The following is a 19819-nucleotide window of genomic DNA, read 5'->3' as shown; positions in this document are numbered from 1 at the left end:
AGTTGATACTTATTTTATGTGATCATAGGCTTGGGTGTTTCTAAAAGGTAAATATTTTTGTACTCTTGAACTTTGTAGTATCTTAAAGCCTAGTTTTCCTTTTTTAAATAAGAAAAGGGGTTGGTTTCTTTTTTTAAATACCTTGTTTTAATCAGTCTCATTTTTTCTTGCTTATACCATTGATCTCAAGCTAGTGTCACTTTTTAGTATTTTTAGTGGCAGATTTAAAAAAATCTTTCACAAGAGCGGAATGCCTTTCTGAAAAGCATGTGATGTTGTTATAAGGCCTTACAGTGTCTGAGCATAATAAAAACTAGAAAAGGAGATTGCTTCAGCTGATGAAGCATTTGCAAGGAGAGTTTCTGTCCTCTGCCAGTATCTTTCCCAGGCTCGAACAGGGATTTCTGACAAAACCCAAAGAGTAATAGTCTGCGGAAGAATCAAACAGGGATGAAGCTGGAGGGACGGACTGCCCGTTTCTGGCGAGTTACTATTTTTTTAATTGTAAAGCTGAAGAAAACGGCTATTGGTGGAATTAGATGTATTGCTAGTGAGCCATTTGAGCCTCTCCCTGCCAACTTCAGTGAGTTTTCCGTGTGTCGGATACGCGGCGGGGCTCAGTGTGGGCCCTGTGTGCTCACCCGCAGCTGGGGGTGCCTGTAATGCTCTGACCTGAGGACGGGAAGGAAGCAGCAGCTGGATCGCTCCCACTGACCGCAGGGGACGTGTCACCGTGCCTCATCTCTCACCTCTGTCACGTTTACCTGGGTCTCTCTGGGCAACCTTTGATCCTCAGCTGGCTTATTGGATCTGCTAAAGCATACCTGACACTGTAGTAATTGTCACTCGTTAACTTCTGTGTTCATTGTAATAAAACTGTGCGCTGGCATTGTATAACCTACTTTCTGCGTGGATTGTAATTGAAGAATAAAGTCTCCTAACTTTAACACTTTGTGCAAAGAAGTTTAAAAAAGTAATTTAAAATGTATTTAGCATGGGTAAAGTATGAAAACAAAACCCTAAAATAAGCTGTTCCACAAATCGGCTCTTCCACACAGGAAGACTGTTACAGTGTAGTACAGTTTTTCTGCTTTTCAGATGGTTCAATCCTGACTCTGTGCTCCTGCAAAGCCCCTGACACAGACCCCGTCCAGGATCAAGGATGATTTTGAGGTTAAACTTCTATTTTGTCCATTTCATTTCCCACCTTTGAGATCTTTCACAGCCGAGCAATTTCCAACATGGAACAAAAGTGGTTTTTTTAAATACAAGTATTCAGAAATGCTGTGAACGGTATACATTTGGCTTTTATCAACTAGAGGTGAAGAAAATATCAGACACAAAAAGCCAGTCAGAAACATGAATTAGCTTTATGGTTCTGCAGGGACATCACAGAACTTCTTAACTGAACTCTGTGGAAGACACAATCTCCCTGACATTGCCGCTAGGAAATGAGCTGGGATTCTTGGCCTAAGACTAGAATATTAATTATTACATATATTGTTTGCCAAACGTAGAGTACACATTCCCTCAGAAAAGTGTCATTGTCAGCAAAACCTTTTTACAGCTACAGACAATCCTGCTGAAGGGATGGTGGCAGGTGTGGACAGAAACAAGGCGAGGAACCATTGAACACTTGGACTCGCAGAAAGCTGCCTGCATTTGATCCTGCAACGAGCAGAACGATCAGCGAAGGCTCTTGGCTCATACGTGGTTACTGACCAAACGAAGGCGCTACTGAGGAACCCCGGCTAGTTGACAGAATCATAGAATAGTTTGGGTTAGAAAGGACCTTGAAGACCATCCGGTTCCACCCCCTGCCCTGGGCAGGGACACCTCCCCCCAGCCCAGGTCGCTCCCAGCCCCGTCCAACCCGGCCTTGAACACCTCCAGGGATGGGGCAGCCACAGCTGCTCAGGGCGCCCTGCGCCAGGGGCTCACCGCCCTTAAAGTGAAAAATTTCTTCCCAATATCTCATCTCAATCTCCCCTCTTTCAGTGTAAAACCGTTCCCCCTCGTCCCATGGCTCCCCTCCCTGACCCAGAGTCCCCCCCAGCTCTCCTGGAGCCCCTTTAGGCACTGGAAGGGGCTCTGAGGTCTCCCCGGAGCCTTCTCTTCTCCAGGCTGACCCCCCCACCTCTCCCAGCCTGTCCTCCCAGCAGAGGGGCTCCAGCCCTCCCAGCAGCTCCAGGGCCTCCTCTGGCCCCGCTCCGACAGCTCCGTGTCCTTCTGCTGTGGGGACCCCCCGAGCTGGAGGCAGCACTGCGGGGGGGTCTCCCCAGAGCAGAGCAGAGCGCAGCAGAGGGGCACAATCCCCCCTGGCCCTGCTGGCCACGCTGCGGGGGATGCAGCCCGGGGGGCGGGGGGCTCTCTGGGCTGTGAGTAAGTTCACCTGAAATGTGTGGCCAAGCCCGAGGGGCTGCAGGCAGCTGAATAACGATTCATCTCGAGCCCGGTTCCTGCACCCTTTGGGCAGTAAATAAGGCATCTAACGCCTGTATTAACGGTGTGCTTGTGACCAGGAGTCACCAGCGGGCAGGGGACGTGCCACCCCGCCGGGCCTGGGCCGGGCGCCGCCGGGGGGAGCTGGAAAGCGGCCCCAGGCCCGGGTGATGCTCACCCAGAGCCGCAGCCGAGCCCTGCCCCAGCAGGCAGGCAGCAGGGCTGGGAGCCGGCAGAGCCCCTGCCTGCAGGCCTCTGCCTGGCATCTCCCGCCGCACCGCGCTCGCCTCCTCCCGCCGCCGCTGCCAACACAAGCCCGAGGCGCTGCCTGGAGCCGGGCCCGGGCCCTCCCTGCTTCCTTCCCTGCAGCCTCACAGCGGGGCTCAGGGCGCTGGAGCCGGCACCCGGCCCGGCCTCGCCTCAGGGGCCGAGCCCCCGCCGCGCCTCCCGACCGCCGGGCGAAGGGCATGCCGGGAGCCGCCCGCGCCGGGCTGAGGCGGCCGCGCCGGGCCGGGCCGGGGCGGCGGCGGTTCCCCTGTGCCGGCGGCGTTCGGCCCCACCTGAGGGGCCTCCGCCTGCAAACCCCACCCCCGGCCGCTCCCCCGCCGGCCAGGCCCGGCCCATGGCTCGGCGCTCGGCGGGCTGCGCGGCGGCCGCTTCCTACCCGCGCCAGACGGGCCCGCAGGTAGCGGCGGCCGCAGCTCGGCCGCGCCATGCGCGACTACGAGGAGGTGACCGCCTTCCTGGGCGAGTGGGGCCGCTTCCAGCGGTTGGTTTTTTTCCTCCTCAGCGCCAGCATCGTCCCCAACGGCTTTAACGGCCTCTCCATCGTCTTCCTGGCCGGCACCCCCGAGCACCGGTGCGCCGTGCCCCGCGGGGCCAACCTGAGCGGCGAGTGGCGCAACGCCAGCATCCCGCTGGAGCTGCGGGGCGGGCGGGAGGCGCCGAGCCGCTGCCGCCGGTACCGCCTGGCCGCCCTGGCCAACTTCTCGGCCTTGGGGCTGCGGCCCGGTTCCGACGTGGAGCTGGAGTCGGTGGAGCAGGAGCCGTGCCTGGACGGCTGGGAGTACAGCCGCGACGTCTACCGCTCCACCATCGTCACCGAGGTGCGGGGGCGGCGGCGGCGCGGGGAGAGGGGCGGGAGGGGGTCCCTCCGGCAGCAGGAGGTGCGGACAGGCAGCACCGGGGGTGCGAGGGAGGAGCGGTGGTCGAGGGAGGGGATTGTGCCCCTCTGCTGCGCTCTGCTCTGCTCTGGGGAGACCCCCCCGCAGCGCTGCCTCCAGCTCGGGGGGTCCCCACAGCAGAAGGACACGGAGCTGTCGGAGGGGGGCCAGAGGAGGCCCCGGAGCTGCTGGGAGGGCTGGAGCCCCTCTGCTGGGAGGACAGGCTGGGAGAGGTGGGGGGGTCAGCCTGGAGAAGAGAAGGCTCCGGGGAGACCTCAGAGCCCCTTCCAGTGCCTAAAGGGGCTCCAGGAGAGCTGGGGGGGGACTCTGGATCAGGGAGGGGAGCCATGGGACGAGGGGGAACGGTTTTACACTGAAAGAGGGGAGATTTAGATGAGATATTAGGAAAAAATTCTCTCCTGTGCGGGCGGTGAGCCCCTAGCGCAGGGTGCCCCGAGCAGCTGTGGCTGCCCCATCCCTGGAGGTGTTCAAGGCCAGGTTGGACGGGGCTTGGAGCGACCTGGGCTGGGGGGGGTGTCCCTGCCCAGGGCAGGGGGGTTGGAACGAGATGAGTTTTCAGGTTCCTTCCAACCCAAACCATTCTGTGATTCCATGATTCTAAGTTCGTGGTTATTGCAGCACTGGTGCAGCTTTGCCATGGCCTACAGTCCCTGTCTGGGCGTTGCTCTCCTGTTAAAATTGTCATGCTACATTTATTTTGAGATTTTCTGTTCAATTCCACTTGCAAAAGTAATCTCCAAACACAACACCTTTTCTTAACTAGTGTAGCATGTGTATGGTAACTGCTTAATGGGTTTCATCTCATATCTGTACAAGTGGCTTGAAGCAGGGGTCAGCCAGGGACAATGAGTTCAGCTCGCCCAGTGGCTCAGAGATCTCTCTTTGAACTCAGGAGATCAAAAGGGTTTGTTTTTTCTTTCTCTTATTTAAAAAAAAAAAAAAAAGGCAGTTGAAGTCACCCTGAGTTGTGCAAGGTGCAGCAGTCAGGGAGCCCTGGTTTGTTGCTGTATCCAAAAGGACCCTGAACTTTGCTGTGTGGCTATGATGCCTCTGCTTTGGTCATGCCCACTGCTTTGGTCTCCACACTCACCTGCTGGGACAGGTCAGGTTCTCATCTGCTCAGATCCACTCCTCGAATCAAGTCTGCGGTCAGGGCAACCAAAGAAATGAGAAGCTGTGCTGATTGTCCCTCCTGTTTCAGGTGGAAGCTGTGCAGACCCACAGGTGCTGGTTGACTTAAGAACAAGGAAATGTGTTTTGAGGAATACTTGTATTTCAAAGACTGTATAAGTTTGGGTTTTTTTTCAGAAGGCTTACAAACCATTTGTACAGCCCCATTGCCCGATTGTGCCTGTGGATAAGTTTTCCAGAGCTGGAACTATATTTGGCTTTATTCCTTGCTTTCCAAAATGGGTTGTGATGGGTGTTTGGATAGTGATGAGTGTGAGTACTTAATGACCATAAGCTGACCTGAGCACAGAAATCTTCCTCAGGGGGACTGGGGTGAGGAAGAGAACACAGGAAAGGAGCCATGCCAGCGCAGGGAGGCATGGAAATGGTGACACTGGTGGTGTTGGAAAATTCCCTTGAACACACAACAGCAGGGGCTCGAGCGATTGTAAGTGGCACAAGGCATTGTCTCACCTACTTCTGAAGAACCGCTGTCTTCCTTGAGAGGAAAGCTGCTCCAAATTTCTAGACCCTGATCGTTACTGAAATGTACTGTTGTGAAAGGCTGAGCTGCTCTTAGGCAGCGTAAGGCAATTGGCATCTTCTTGGGGCAGTCCTGTTCACGGGTGAATGTACGGGTTTTGTTCCGAGTGCCTTAATATAATGGTTGACCTGGCTTAGACGTGGTTTCAGCCAGTACTTTGTCTCTGCAGCTTCTTCACTGAGCTTTGTCTCGGTGCAAATTAAAATGTCTTGAGCTGCCAGAGTATCACTGAGGAGTCATATAATCTATAAGAAACAGGAGCTGCTAACGTTGTGCTGAGACTCCCCAGCAGCTCTGGCCTGTTGTCTCTGTGGTTTGGCAGACGGTTTGTGTCTGTGGGAGGTAATATTTGTCTGCCCAGACATCATGCACTGAGGCAGTATTTTTTTTTTTTTTCCTTTAATATTAATGCTTCTGAGCGGGTTTTGCAAGAGCTGTGGCCTTTCACATATTTGCAGGTTTTCAGCATTAAACTGGTTTAATTTCTTGGCTTGGTGCTGCTGCTTTTATGATTCACTAGTCTTGTGTTTGGTTGCATATCTCTAACTTGTTGAATAATCATGAGGACCTTTGTCCCAGATTTCCGTAGCCAACACTGGGAGGGGGAAGGGGGATTTTTTTTTTTTAAGAAAGCTTTTTGCTGAATCTCTCATGACTCTAGAGAAAGTCCTCCTTTACGGTTCCCCTTTTCAGGGAGTATTTAAAACATTCAGTTCCCTCTCATTTGAGGAGAGACTTCCTTTTCTCACACAGACTAACAACAGAAGGTTGTTATTAGCCAGTCTGCAGCATTTAACCAGCTTCCTTATAACAAAATCCCTTTCTGTCTTTTACTTTTTGAAATGCTGTAGCTTGAGGCATAAGAAAAGCTTTGCTTTGACTCAAGAAACCATCTTTGGCATTCCTATTCCTCCATAAGTCCCATTGAAAAAAAGAGTGCAGGAGTAATAAAAGTTCATATGTGGTAGTAGAAGGAATAAACCCAGGGGTAATGAAGGGAAAAGGCTAACTACTTCTGCCAGTCGTGTCTGTTATGGGGCTATACTGAATAACTGGGAATAGAATTGAGCAGTGGAGTTGTTAAGAGCATGAGTGGACTAGAAATACGATATAATGAGAAGATGTTAGATGATACAGCAGTCAAAACTTTTTAGTCCATACTGGAGTAATTCTTACATACTGAAACATAAATAGACATTGAATTTTGTATACACGTATTCATCCTCAACTTGTAAAAATGTGTTGCATTGTTCATCAATTTGAAATCAGTTCAGTGCAGGTGGTGTCCTCCAGAGCTGCATGTTTTATACCTGTTGTGCTCTTAACAAGCTTCAGGTCCTGTTTGGCTTTTGCAGAAGAAGGGTGCGCATGGTGGGAATCGCCAAGTGCCCTGAGGCTCGGCGCAGGGCTGGCGCTCTGTCCTGTGCAGATAGAAGCATTTTTTCACTGAAAGGGTTATTAAACATTGGAATAAGCTGCCCAGAGAGGTGGTGGATTCACCATCCCTGGAGGTGTTTAAGAAAAGGGTAGATGAGGTGCTTAGGGACATGGTTTAGAAGTGGTGGTGGTTTTATCAGGGTAGGTTAATGGTTGGACTTGATGATCTTAAAGGTCCCTTCCAACCTCACTGATTCTATGATTCTATGTGCAGGGAGAGTAAGTTCTGGGCCAATATTAGTGCCCGCAGGTTTCCATTTCCTTTACACCCCTTTACACCCATTCCCTTTACACCAGGGATTCAAGTGCAGCGCTGTGTCAGACCCCTGTCCCTGAAGAGCAGTGGGTTATGCCAGACCTTCAGGAAACAAGTGGAGACTGCAGTGGTGACATCTGGAAGGACCCAAATGGGCACTGTGGTACAACTGTTGAACCAGGGGTTGTGATGTTTACTCTTTGTTGGAAGACGAAGAGGACTGTATTGTTCTGCTTTACCAAAATAAAAACACAGGCTCGGGCTAGACACTGGAATTTCCAGAGGCTTTTCTAAGAGCAGAGCCAGTGGCTGAAGAGCAAATCAAGCCCATGTTGTCCAGGTTCAGCTCTCGATCTCTTCATTCACAGTAGTGCGGTGGCCTCATAGATGATAAGTCACCTCCATTATTTTTCATCATTTAAAATCAGTGTATCCTCTCTCTTGCTGTAGGTTACTGTCTGCTTGTTTTTCTGGCTGAAGTTCAGATGGACAGCTTCTCAGCCCCGGGAGCTGATAAAGCTGTGGAAAGACCTTTAGGTGATTTGCAGACACAAAATCTTAGTGTTAACAGTCTTGTCAGAAGAAGGAAAAAAAAGTCTAGTTTTCATTTAACAAGTAAATAAGGCTGACAGATGTACAAAAGTACTTCTGAAATGCTGAGGTTTTCAAGATGTGGTTTAAGAAGCACATAATGCAGGACTTCACAATTGTACAAACTACGGACATTTCTGACCTTGCGACGTAAAATAGGGTTAGTATTATTAAAGAATGATAGGCCTGTGGTTGATATCATTAAAATGGAAACAATGCTCTTTTAGTGGTACCATGGACAATTAATGACAGGGTAACGGTCCCATTATGTTGTCTTTACTTTTAGATTAAAACTCAGCTCACATTTCTCAGTTTCTGACGTCAATGCCCTGTCTCCTTTTTCTCCAGCCATCTCCAAAACATGATGTATGGGGGAGAGTTAAGTTTCTGCACAGGAATTATAAAATATTTAGCACTTCCCTTCATGTTCTGTGCAAGTTTTACCTCTGTAAAAATTTAAAACAACTACAAGAGGAGAAATTGAGCAGAATGTATATTTTGTAGATACAGACTTCTGTATACATTTAGATAATAAGCTTTAATGTAACATCTGGAACTTCTAAGTATTTGGAATATACAAATGTATTTTCAGAGGAAAGGGTGTTTAAGAACACTGGTAGCTCCCAAGTAAGCAGAGAATATTTATATGGGTATAAAGAAGACCAGTTTCTGAATGGGGGGTCATTAAGTACTCAGTTGTGAAACTGTGAGATTTTTTTGAAGAACCTGTTGCTACTTGCAGAGAGAAGCAAGTGGTAGGAGAAAGTACAGTATATTGGATTAACTTGAAATATTCTTGCTAACATTTTGATTTAAAAAAAAATATTAGCACATGGGACTATCCCACTTCATTTTCAATTGTGCGTGTCATTCTTAGCAAGAGAAGAAAACAGTTTTTTGTTTTCTTTTGTTTTAAAGATAAAGGAGTGGGAGGACATGATACATTGTAGCTGTAAACATTCCTCTTCCTGTAAGGCTCTTCATTTTATAATGGGGGCATAACTGAGTAAGGCTCTCAAAGTTTTTAGTATTTGTCATAGTTGATCTTTATTTAGGGTTCCAGTAATGGCATTAGGGAAGTGTGCAGGCTCCTGTGGTGGAGCAGTTCTCTATAATCTGAGAAACATGCTTTTCTCAAGTGAGGTCCTAAATTACATCATTGGTGGCCTTGCTGCTACTTCTGTGACTTTCCAAATGTATTTGGTATTTGTTGGTGGAATATATATTTGTTTGCTGTGTTGCAAGAACTTTTGACATGTTAAAGAGCTCCCCTATAATTAGACTTGCAATCTCCATATTGTGATGAATTAGAAATATTGGGCAAATGTTATGCTCAAATAAGATAGGCATCTTGTTATTAGCAGCTAGAATATTGTTATCGCTGTTATACCATCTTGTAAGAGATGATAAAATTGCAGTGAAAGTGAAGCAGGATGAGGGATCTGCATGGGTGTCCTGGATGAGAGCCACTGCAGGATATACTGTCAGTACTTCATGAAGTGCCAGCTCTCCTTTCGAGGCGAGTGGTGTTCTGCGAGTGCAGTGGATGCGGAGCCCGTACACGGGAATGTACATGGGAAGTTAGTCTTTACCTCGTAAAGGTTCTGAAGTGCCTAGAGAAAGTAGAGGAAGGATGTTTTTCCCTTGTGGTATGGCAGTATCTTCAGCTGGACTTGTGGCATCCTGTCTGCCTAAACTCACCTTGCAATTTTCATTTGATACCGTTATTTTATGCTTGGAGTGTTGTTCCATGGTGTGCAGTTTAAAGAATTCAAATATTTCATCTTGGGTCTGAATTTCATTGTGATTGTGGCTTGTGTGAAAATTGTAGGCTAGTTTTCTTTTTGGATAGAGGTGTTATATTAATGTTCAGTTTAATACTGGAAAGGCATAAGACAGAATGCAGGAAATACCAGTCTAGCCGGACTGATGCTGAGCACATACTTCTACCTATGCTGCTTAGTGTAATTCTAGCTAAACCTGCAGTAATGCTGCTTGTTCAGGTTGTGTTGTGCTAAAAGGCTGGGAGCTAATACGGTGTGGTTGGGGAGGGTCTTGTGTTTGGGGGAGGAAGGAGGTCTGAGGGAGTAGTTGAGGTTTTCTATTCTCCTCAGTTTTGTAACTGGGCTTGCCTTAGAGCAAGGGATTTGGGGTTGTGGTTCCAGGTGGCTGACTTGCCATGTAAGAGATGGAGCAGAACTTGGGAAGTTCTCTCCTAAAGAGATGCTTAAGTGATGACTGTAAATACCTGGGACTGTTTTGTACTCTGGCCCAAAACCTGTGCTCAAGAAGCAACTGCTTTAGTCCCTTTCTCTTGTGGTATCCCCCTGCCTTCTCCACCCAAGCTGTCCACATTTTCTGGCTGCCTCCATAGCCAGTCCTCCTTTCCCCATCGCCTCTTCCCACCTGTCCTCACCAGCGGCTGGTATCAGCCAGGAATCCTTTACAGAGGTCCATATCTCACCACATATCTCGCTTCTGATGCATAAGTGATTATGGCTGCTGGTGAAGACATCACCCTGACCTGATGAATTTTCTGGGAAGTAGCTACAGCCCAAATTATCTGTGAGCCATCTGAGTAAGAAGATAAGTTTAAACTGCAACGGAAGGATGTTGTCTTCTAAAGTTGTAATAAAACTGAGTGGGAATGCTCTGTGCCGTGCCTTGAGCGTTGGGTACCAGTGTTGAGGAGCTCCATGCTTCACAACATCAGCAGCTGCTGTGTGAAACAGTTGAAATCTTTTTCTCTTGTTTGCAGCCCCAATCGGTACCTTGCTGATGTTAGCCTTATCTCGTTCACTGGGGCAAAGGCCATTAGAGCTGGCAGGCTAACTCAAAGGATACGAAGAAGTGAAAATAGCACATGATTTTAGAGCACTGGGTCACGATATACTGTGTCCAAACAGCACTGCCAGCAGCAGGGTTCAATCAGTAACTACTCCCGGGACACGTGCTCTTTGCAATGCTGGTCTTCCAACAGTGATGCTTCGGTGGTTCTTCTTGGGCAACGTACAGTCGAGGGAGGGGTATGGTCGCAGAATGGTTCTGGAAGACTGATACCACCATCACTGACAAGCAATACAGTAGATCTGGTTGGTGAGTCATTAAAAAGTTGAAGAGTTCAGCATTCATTTACTGGAGCAAAGGGTAACAGACCTTAAAATCCCTTTGTTCTGATTGTTGTGCATCTGCGGAGTCTGTAAATAACTGGTATTGCACAACCAAGGTAGTTTTCCCTTGGAAATTTGATATTGAAGTTCACTTTGGTGCCTGGTTCAAGTGATTTTCAGCATAACAGCTCCTAACATCGCTTTAATAGAGCCGACAGAAAAACAAGCTGGTAATCATTGCCGCGTTTTAAGGACCAATGTGTTTCCACCTGCCAGCGCAATAAGCTTTTGGCAGAACAGTGCAGAACATGTTAAAACCATGAACTTTTCCAAGTAATGTCTCTACCTCAGTGGCCTGAAAACAACATTTGTTACTGGGCACAGCAACCACGCAAGTGTTGGGAAAGCCAAGCGTTGCACAGCCTGGTGCCGAAGTACGGTGTGAGGTAGGTGAGAGGAGATGGGTGACTCGTAACCACAGGGTGATCAGCCAGAAAACGATGGACTGTAAATCACCGAGGTAGATGTTTGGGCAGTTAGATTTTGGTTCTGTTACCGAAGATGTCTGGCTCCAGTAGCTGATACAAAGATGATTCTTTGTGAGTGGGCAAGTCTTTGTTAATGCAGGATTTGTACTGGGAGTGGTATTTGTTTTCCTGGTAAGCGCCATCATATGAAGCACGGGATAACCTCTGAAACCTTTGGCCTATCTGAATTTGATAATGATCACTTGCTGCATATTTCCAAGGTGCCGGCCATGTTTTGCTGAAGCTTTCTGGCTGGATTAGCCTCTGTGATTGTCTCAGAATTGCTCAAGCTTTCTTTAATCTATAAGGAAGTACAGCTTTTGTTGAGTAAATATAGATTTAATTATATATGTTAATTACAGTTTTCAAATCGAATGATACTGATAACTATAGTAAGTTAAATCCCTTATAGGAGCGCTATGGATTTGTTAGCACATTAGAAAGCCACAGTTCTGAAATCTGCATCCATAATGATGCATAATTGATGGTGTTGGTAGGATTTGTTGGAGCACTGCACTGAGTGCTGGTGCCTGTGCTTCAGGTGGTGTGAGGCTGGAAGGGTTCGGGAATGAGTGTAAGAATAGCGGTGAGGACTATGAAATCTGATGTAAGGAGAGGTTCTTCAGACACGAACCCACAATCAGATTTATCAAAGGAGAGGTTAAGAAATGACTTGAATACAGTTACAAATTGGGAAAAGGTGCCTTGTTTGCTCCCATGACCTTCAAAAATAATAATGATGAGATGAATTCATAAGGGTCATAAGTCTAAGGGTTGGCAGCTAAAGTTACACAAAGGCCAATGAGATTGCAGCCTGTATGAATGAGCATCACCCACCTCTAGAAAAACTTCCAGTTCTAATTCAAAACTGGATGTTTTTCCATGAAACAAGTGGTGGTTCAGTTGAGTTTTGCCACAGGGGAGTGGAAGGCCCTTGATGATGTTGTTCATTCAGGGCATAGTTTTTAGTGATCCCCCAACCTTAAAACGCACACGAGGGTGTAGTTGTAGCGTGAACTGTTAATAGTCTGAGGGCTATGAGATTCCTGGAGCCAAAGGCTTAGTGCTAAGGAGACAGAGCTGGCAGACCAAGCGAAACATGGCTGTCCCCGCGTGCGGGACCACAGACGGGGTGGATGGCAGAGCTGGGGGACACAGCAGCTGTGGGGCAGATCTTAAGGGGTGTTCCAGTACAAATTTAAAAAAAAAAAAAAAAAACTAAGAGGAAAACACACTCTACTTAATTATTTGTCATTAGGCAGCAAGGGGGACAAATTATTGGGGTCAGGGTGAATATTTTTGTTTTGACCTTTTTAATAGAGATTAAAAAATAAAAGTTTCCATCCCTAAAACAGCAGAAGGGGCCCTGTGGGAGCTGTTTGAATAACTAAGCTCAGGAGGGGTTGGCCTCGCATCAGAAGACTTGGTTGCCTCCAAATTCCTCTGCTGTGGGGCTGCAGCACCTCCCGCTCTCTGCCAGCGGGCTGCTGGGTGAGCCTGGTGGGACCGGCACAGCTCTGGGAACTCCTCCAGTTGCAGCAGGGCACTGAGGTAGGGAATGAGGCATCCCTGCTGGGTTTTGTCCTTTCTTCTAATATTTACACACTTTTTTTCCCCCCAGAGAACCAAAATAAAAATAAGACTCTTTCAGTAATAGCTGTTGGTATAGATACAAAAATAACAGGAGTTCTGTTTCAAAAACATCAGACTGAAGCGGGTGGGAGATTGGAAACTGTTGTGGTCTTCGTTTAATAAACATCTTGTTCCTCTCTTTTGCTTTCCTTTTGGAAATCTTGGTTTGTTTGGTGTGTATTTCAGTTTGTGTTCCAAAGATTATAATTGACGTTAGTTAGGTTCCCAACGGGCAGTGAACAGTCTCCAGTCTCTCAAAACCATATTAAAATGTAATAAAGGAGGAGGTTTTTTTTTTCTATATTCTTGTTTGTATAGCTCAATTTCTCTTAAATTAGAAATGTGAATTTTTAATGGGAAACTTTACCATATGCGGGGAAATCAAGTTTGGGGTCTATTCTCACTCCTTCCAAAACTAGCAGAACTGCAGCAGTTTAAGGGGCTGCAGAGCCTTTGAAAGGGAGCTGAACCGAGCACGTTATGGAATTATTAGTTACCATCACTGACATGTATGTATAGGGGAAGTACCACAAGTGTTGACTGTGTAAAGAAAGCCACAGGGGTCACACCTGAAGGTGGTGTTGGGGCCTCAGGGTGGTTGCTCCCGAGATGGCTCAGGGCGAGCGGCCGTTGCCCGTTGCTGCCCAGCATCCCTTCCCCTTATTTCATGGAGCTGCATCTGTGCCGGAGGTTAGTTATTCTGTTGTGGAGGTTTTCTGTCCAAAGGGTATACTTTCATCTGGGCTCAGCCAAGGCGTTTAGAAGGAGGGACGGGAAATCCTGTTTATTAGAAGACTTTTGTGTTCTCTCTCCCCACAGTGGAACCTCGTATGTGATAACGACTGGAAGGGACCCCTGAGCACCTCCCTGTTCTTTGTGGGCGTCCTGCTTGGATCTTTTGTGTCGGGACAGCTCTCAGACAAGTAAAGTATATACATCAGAGCTGCTGGCTCTTTGTTTGATGCTGTTTTGTAAGGAATTCTTGTGTATGTGAAGTTTGCTATGAGTGTCTTTCTGCAACTACTAACATGTCTTTGTTCTGTGACTGTCTAACCTGAACATACACAGTGTATAGAATAAACGTCCTGAAGTAGAACAGAAAGTTACAAAGATTGTTAGTGAGTGTTACCTTTATCCATTTATTTTTTCAGTGAAATCTCTTCTGGAGAAAACTCTTTTTATGCCAGAAAACAGGTGTAGGAGAGAAGTTTCATCTGGAAAAATCAGAACAAAGACATTCTCTTCTAATTACTTTGGATTATGTTCAGAGAGTTCCCTGAAGCTTGTTTTCCTTTTTTTTGAAGCCAAATTTAAAATTCCCTTTTTATAAACACCCATAGCTTCTCTTCCTCATCATCAAATACAGCATCTAAGTCCAATGACCTGTGTTTGTGGAAGCTGCAAAGCATGAATGCTGTTCAGCTGTACTTTGGAGAAGCAAGGCTTTCTTCTTCGGGAATTATTTTTTTTCTGTATTTGTAGTCCCAGAGTACACTGGCTTTCCTTTTTATCAGTACAAACATCAAATAATGGAAGACACCATGAATTTTTGTGATGTTGACAGGTTGTTGGGTTTGGGTTTGTGTTTTGTTGTTTGTTTTTCTTTTAAAGCTCAGTTTTTCTGATCATCTCTGAGATTAGCTGTGCTGTCTTCCTGATTCCCAGAGAACAATATGTGGTCCTCTAATTTGCTGATTTACTTGTAGAGTTTCTTTGAAACATAATCAGTATGTCTTGTAGCATCTCTTCAGGTCCTTTGTGTGGTTTCCTGCTCATCAGGTTGGATCAATCTTGAGCTTGGAGACAAGGATCCTTAATGATCAGCCAGCTCCCACTGACTTCTCTCCAGAGCCTTATGCCATAGGATTTTTCCAAGCAGATCCCTGATCAGGCCAGCACTCGTTCTCCCTGTGATCCTGCCTTCTGCCTTGTTCCTCCCCTCTTGATCCTGCACTTCACCACCACACAGCCAGCAGCCGTGGCTGCTGCCAGCCTTTCCATCCCCAAACAGTTCCTCCTTGTTTGCAAGCATGATGTCCAGCAGCGTCTGCCCTTGTTCCTTCATCAGACATCTGTGTTAGGAAGTTGTTGCTGATGCACTTTGGAAAATGCTTGGGTGTTGTCCCTCCAGTAGGTATTGGAGTGGTTGAAGTCCCCCAGGTCAGTGCCTTTGAACTTGAAGCTTCCTCTGGTTGTCTGAAGAAGGCCTGATGTACTTCTTTCTGATCGGGTGGTCTGCAGCAGACACCCACAGCAGTGCTAGCATTAGGTTGCCTGCTAATCCTGACCCATAAGCTCTCAGCTGGCTCCTCATCCATCCCCAGGCAGAGCTCCGTGCATTCCAGCTGCTCTCTCACAGGAAAGGCGATTTCCCCTGTTCGCTGCAGGGAGTCTCCCACCACTTCATCCTGGTGCTCCTGCAGAGCTCAGGTGCTTTGTTCTGCAGAGCCCCCAGCCCCTCATCTGCTATGAGGATGCCGAGTGTCTTCCATGGTGGCTAACCAGCAGGTGAAGCAGGAGCTGTTCTGGTGCCAGAAGTCACGAGTTTCCTACCTTCACCATCGTGGGAGTCTCTTCCCACAGCTGCTTCACATGATCACCCGGATCCTCACCAGGTGCAGTTGAGGAGGCCATCAGCGCAGCTCATCCAGTTCCTCTCGTAGCCACTGAACCACAGCTAGCTCATGGCCAAGAGACCGAGTGCGTCCAGCAGCCCCACGAGCAGACTGCTCCAGCAAGGCTGTGCGCGGTGCTTTGCTGCTGCCGTCTGCCCGTCTGGTACAGAAAGTCCCGCAGCGTCCCTGGCCGGCATGACAGTGAGACTGACAAAATATTTTGGATGTTTAGGTTCTGTTCTTAATGTGTTGTGATCTACCTGAGGGTTGTGGCACCCAACTGTAGACCTCCTGGTCAAGTCTGACTTCGGAGTGGGGCTGTGCAAACCTGTGCTCCGCAGATGTCCTGTCACAGGCTGCAAAGTCTGCTTGCGGTGTGGGGCTGCCCAGGCCAGGACAGTGGCACTGGCTCTTAGAACAGCTTGATGAGTTGGGTTAAGTTTAATTTCTTTTCTCTTTTTAATATTTCATCAATAGAACTGCTAGAGTCTGCGGAATTTGTTCATTTTTTAACCAAGTGGAATGAAGATTGCAGCGGGGGATCACTTACTGATAATAGTGTCTTACAAACCTGAGTTTTCCCTCTCTTTCAGAAGCTTTCCTTCTTTTTCTTTTTTTTAACTTGCTGATCTGTGTCACGAACTATGCGCTTCTTAGAGGAGAAGCAGCATCTAATACTCTTGGATTTTAAATAACTTGCTCCTGATGATTTGTCTCCCTGCTCATCCTGTCAGTAAGAAGGAAATAGTGTTCCAGCACATACTTAAAGGCAACTTAACTAGCAGCCCTTGGAATATTATTTTCTCTTGGACAGTGGGTTTTTTTAATGTGTTTAGAATAGTCGTGCCTATGTCACATTTCCTGAACCTCTCCTTTTTGCAGATGTTTTGTATCTCCCTAAGTATGCATAGGAGTAATCTTATTTTTCTGTTTTTGAAGATTTCATTCATGCTGTTGTATAATCATCTCTTTTTTTGTTGTTTTTTATCTGTCCATGGAAGGTTTGGCAGGAAGAATGTGCTGTTTGCGACTCTGGCAATGCAGACTGGCTTCAGCTTCGTACAGGTCTTCTCTACCAGCTGGGAGATGTTTTCAGTGTTCTTTCTGCTGGTCGGCATGGGACAGATCTCTAACTACGTGGCAGCATTTGTTCTTGGTATGAAAGTCCTGCTGGGCACAGTATGCGTTCTTCAGTCTTGCGCTTTTCCTGCTCCTTTTCAGTACTGGCTTAGGGTTGATTTGTTTTGCCAAGCAACACTGTTAAGAGTGTCCCCTCACCACGCATGAATAACTCATGGTCTCCGTGGAAGTTTCTGGTTGATAGAAGTGCTGTCTGAATTAAATCTGTGGCTTACCATCCTAAAAAGGCAAAAAAACCCAAAATTGATTATTCGAAACAACATCTGTTTTCCAGTTGGAAAGATAAGATGTGATTTTTCAGGGATGTGTTGTCCATTTTGGGCCCTAAATATCAATTTGATATAAAAACTTGTGAAAGAAAAGAAAAATCAAGTAAGCATTATAAAGTCTCCTTGAAACAGGCTATAGTGAAAAAATAAATGGCATAATGATTCTTGCTTGGTATATTTTCAGTTTAACTAAGACCATCCTTGATCAGATGGGAATGTGAATTACCTTATGAATCGAAGACTTTTTTAAAAATTACAGGTGTTTTAATTAGAAATGTTGGCAAGGAATTCCTTTTGGGCCAAAGAAGAGCAGTTCAGCTGTGATACCAGTGTTTAGCTAACCTCCCTGCAGACAGCCTGCTGCAACTTCTGGAATCTTCTTCCATTTCTGTGGAAATGAAGAAGATTCTCTCTCTTACAATGTCTCTTTATTTGCAGGTCCCAAAGCATTTCAAAGGGAAGCACTGGCCCCTGGTAGTGCATTAATTCCACTATCAGTAGCCTGGCCCTTGTTAGTGACCCTCCACATGTCTACACCAAAAGACTGCACCTCTCCTACGTGGACAGGCTGAGACACTTGGGGGTGTTCAGCCTGGAGAAGAGGAGGCTCTGGGGAGACCTTAGAGCCCTTTCCAGTCCCTAAAGGGGCTACAGGAGAGCTGGGGAGGGACTTCTTACAAGGGCGTGGAGTGATAGGATGAGGGGGAATGGCTTCAAACTGGAAGAGGGGAGGTTTAGATTAAATATTAGGAAGAAATTTTTCACTTTGAGGATGGTGAGGCACTGGCACAGGTTGCCCAGAGCAGCTGTCTCTGCCCCATCCCTGGAGGTGTTCAAGGCCAGGTTGGACGGGGCTGGGAGCAACCTGGGCTGGGGGAGGTGTCCCTGCCCATGGCAGGGGGGTTGGAACTCGATGGTCCCTTCCAACCCAAACCATTCTATCATTCTCTGATTTTTGGCTAATAGCAAAATAGACTAGAAGCAAAATAGCAAAATAGATTAGAAGGTGATACAGGTCCGGAACCTGATTTAGGCATCTCTGAATTTTCCTTTAAAGAAGCTGGTCTCGATCCATAAGCTGGAGAGGAACTTACAGAAATCAAGTTAAGTGTTGTTAATGTTTTGTAGTATGTTGGATGGTTTTAGCTTCTCAAGTAAAATGGGTGATGCTAAGAACATAGAATTATAGAAGTTTTAGCTACTTCGAGCTACAGAAATACCGTGTGGCCTGTTTTTCTTCATTTTATATTTACCTGGGTTGATGCAGGATCACTGCGTGAAGCAGGTCTGTGGTGCCTCTAAAATGGGATGGCAGAGCGCGCTGTATACTGTAACTACCCGGTGTGGTATATTTCAAAGCCAATTGTTAGAGGTATTTTTGGTAAGTTACTTGGTCACGATTAGGTTAAAATGCTAATCTTCACTCTGTTGTTTTGAACAGGCACAGAAATTCTTGGCAAATCAATTCGTGTGCTGTTCTGCACGCTAGGCGTTTGCATATTTTATGCATTTGGCTACATGTTGCTGCCACTGTTTGCTTACTTCATCAGAGACTGGCGGATGCTGCTGCTGGCGCTTACTTTACCTGGGCTGCTCTGCATCCCGCTCTGGTGGTGAGTATAACTAATTTAAAAGACCTTAGTCTTTAGAAGGTCCCGTCTGCAGATTTTTAAGATCCAGACTCGAAGCCAAGCGGCTTTTACCAATGAAATTCAGGAATAGGCAGGTGAAGAACGGACGTTGTGTCCTCTATTCTTCCCAGTCGTTTAGCTGCAAGTCCATAGCTTTGAGGGTGATCTGACTCATGCCTGAAAAGCCTATTCTTCATTTTCTGTAGGCTTCTATAAAATGAACTACTTGCACATCTGTGAGACTTCCGTTTTTTCTTCTGTCGTTAATGAAATACTTTTAGGTGGCATGTAAAGTTTAAATCGTCCACATGGTGGTGGTGTTTCCTCACTCACACTAGCATTTATGCATGCGATTCCGTCCAGCTTCCTTCAAGGTTGAATGACTCAGGCGAATTCTACTTTCTGACTTGCCTTTATGGGACAGTATTTACAGTTAGTAACTTCATAAGTGTTATTCTCTAGGCATATGCCTCTTAATGTACAGTGTGCTGCTTGTGTACTCATGTTTCTGAATGTGTTTAATTAAACTGTTTTCCCATACTTTGAAGGTTTTGGTTGCTCTTTTTTTCCGAGTCATTGCTTATTCCTTTAGTATTTCTAAAATCCACAAACCCGTTTTCGTCTGTTCTTGTTCAGTATGCTAGTCTGCTCTTGTAAATCTGGTTTCTGTTGTCATTGCTTTACTGTCTGCAAGCTATGGCAAGTTTTGAACTCTTCATGCCTGGAATAATGTGTATTGGTGCCTGCAGCAGTGCTTTCTGGGGAAATGCAGGCTCATTATTTTAAACCTTTTCTTCAGGGTCATTCCGGAATCTCCGCGGTGGCTGATCTCCCAGGGACGATTTCAAGAGGCAGAAGACATCATACGAAAGGCTGCAAAAACTAATGGCATTACAGCCCCAGATGTTATATTTGACCCCAGTGAGGTGAGATTTGTTCAGCAGTGCGGTTGTTTGCTGGAGCTATTAATGACCATGTAACGCGATTAATTTCCAGACACATGACTTGAGTTATGCCTGCAGTGTGTTACCTACTTCTCAAACGGGTAAAAGGTCATCCTCTTCCTGAAAAGCAGAATACCCTTCACAGAATCACAGAATCATCAGAGTTGGAAGGGACCTCTAGAGATCATCCAGCCCAGCTCCCCTGCCAAAGCAGCATTGCCCGGAGCACATCACTCAGGACTGCATCCAGGCGGGGCTTGAAAATCTCCAGAGAAGGGGACTCCACAACCTCCCTGGGCAGCCTGTGCCCGTGCTCTGTCACCCTCG

At 46.9% G+C, this 19819-nt stretch overlaps 1 protein-coding gene across 1 annotated transcript in view; it reads left to right on the top strand.

Moving 5' to 3' along the window:
- Positions 1-3155: 3155 nt before the first annotated feature.
- Positions 3156-19819, top strand: part of LOC309677160 (organic cation/carnitine transporter 2-like) — a gene marked incomplete at its 5' end in the record, with an annotated part of 28935 nt that continues 12271 nt past the window's right edge. The window contains 5 exons of the mRNA XM_082489908.1: positions 3156-3548; positions 13713-13816; positions 16510-16664; positions 18359-18530; positions 19348-19474. Of these exons, the coding sequence (XP_082346034.1) occupies positions 3156-3548; positions 13713-13816; positions 16510-16664; positions 18359-18530; positions 19348-19474 (951 nt within the window). The remainder of the gene's footprint in view (positions 3549-13712; positions 13817-16509; positions 16665-18358; positions 18531-19347; positions 19475-19819) is intronic.

Source organism: Vanellus vanellus, assembly GCF_965231255.1.
Source record: "Vanellus vanellus genome assembly, chromosome: 13".
In the NCBI taxonomy this organism is placed as follows: Eukaryota; Metazoa; Chordata; class Aves; order Charadriiformes; family Charadriidae; genus Vanellus; species Vanellus vanellus.
This window is presented reverse-complemented; position numbering and strand designations above follow the sequence as displayed.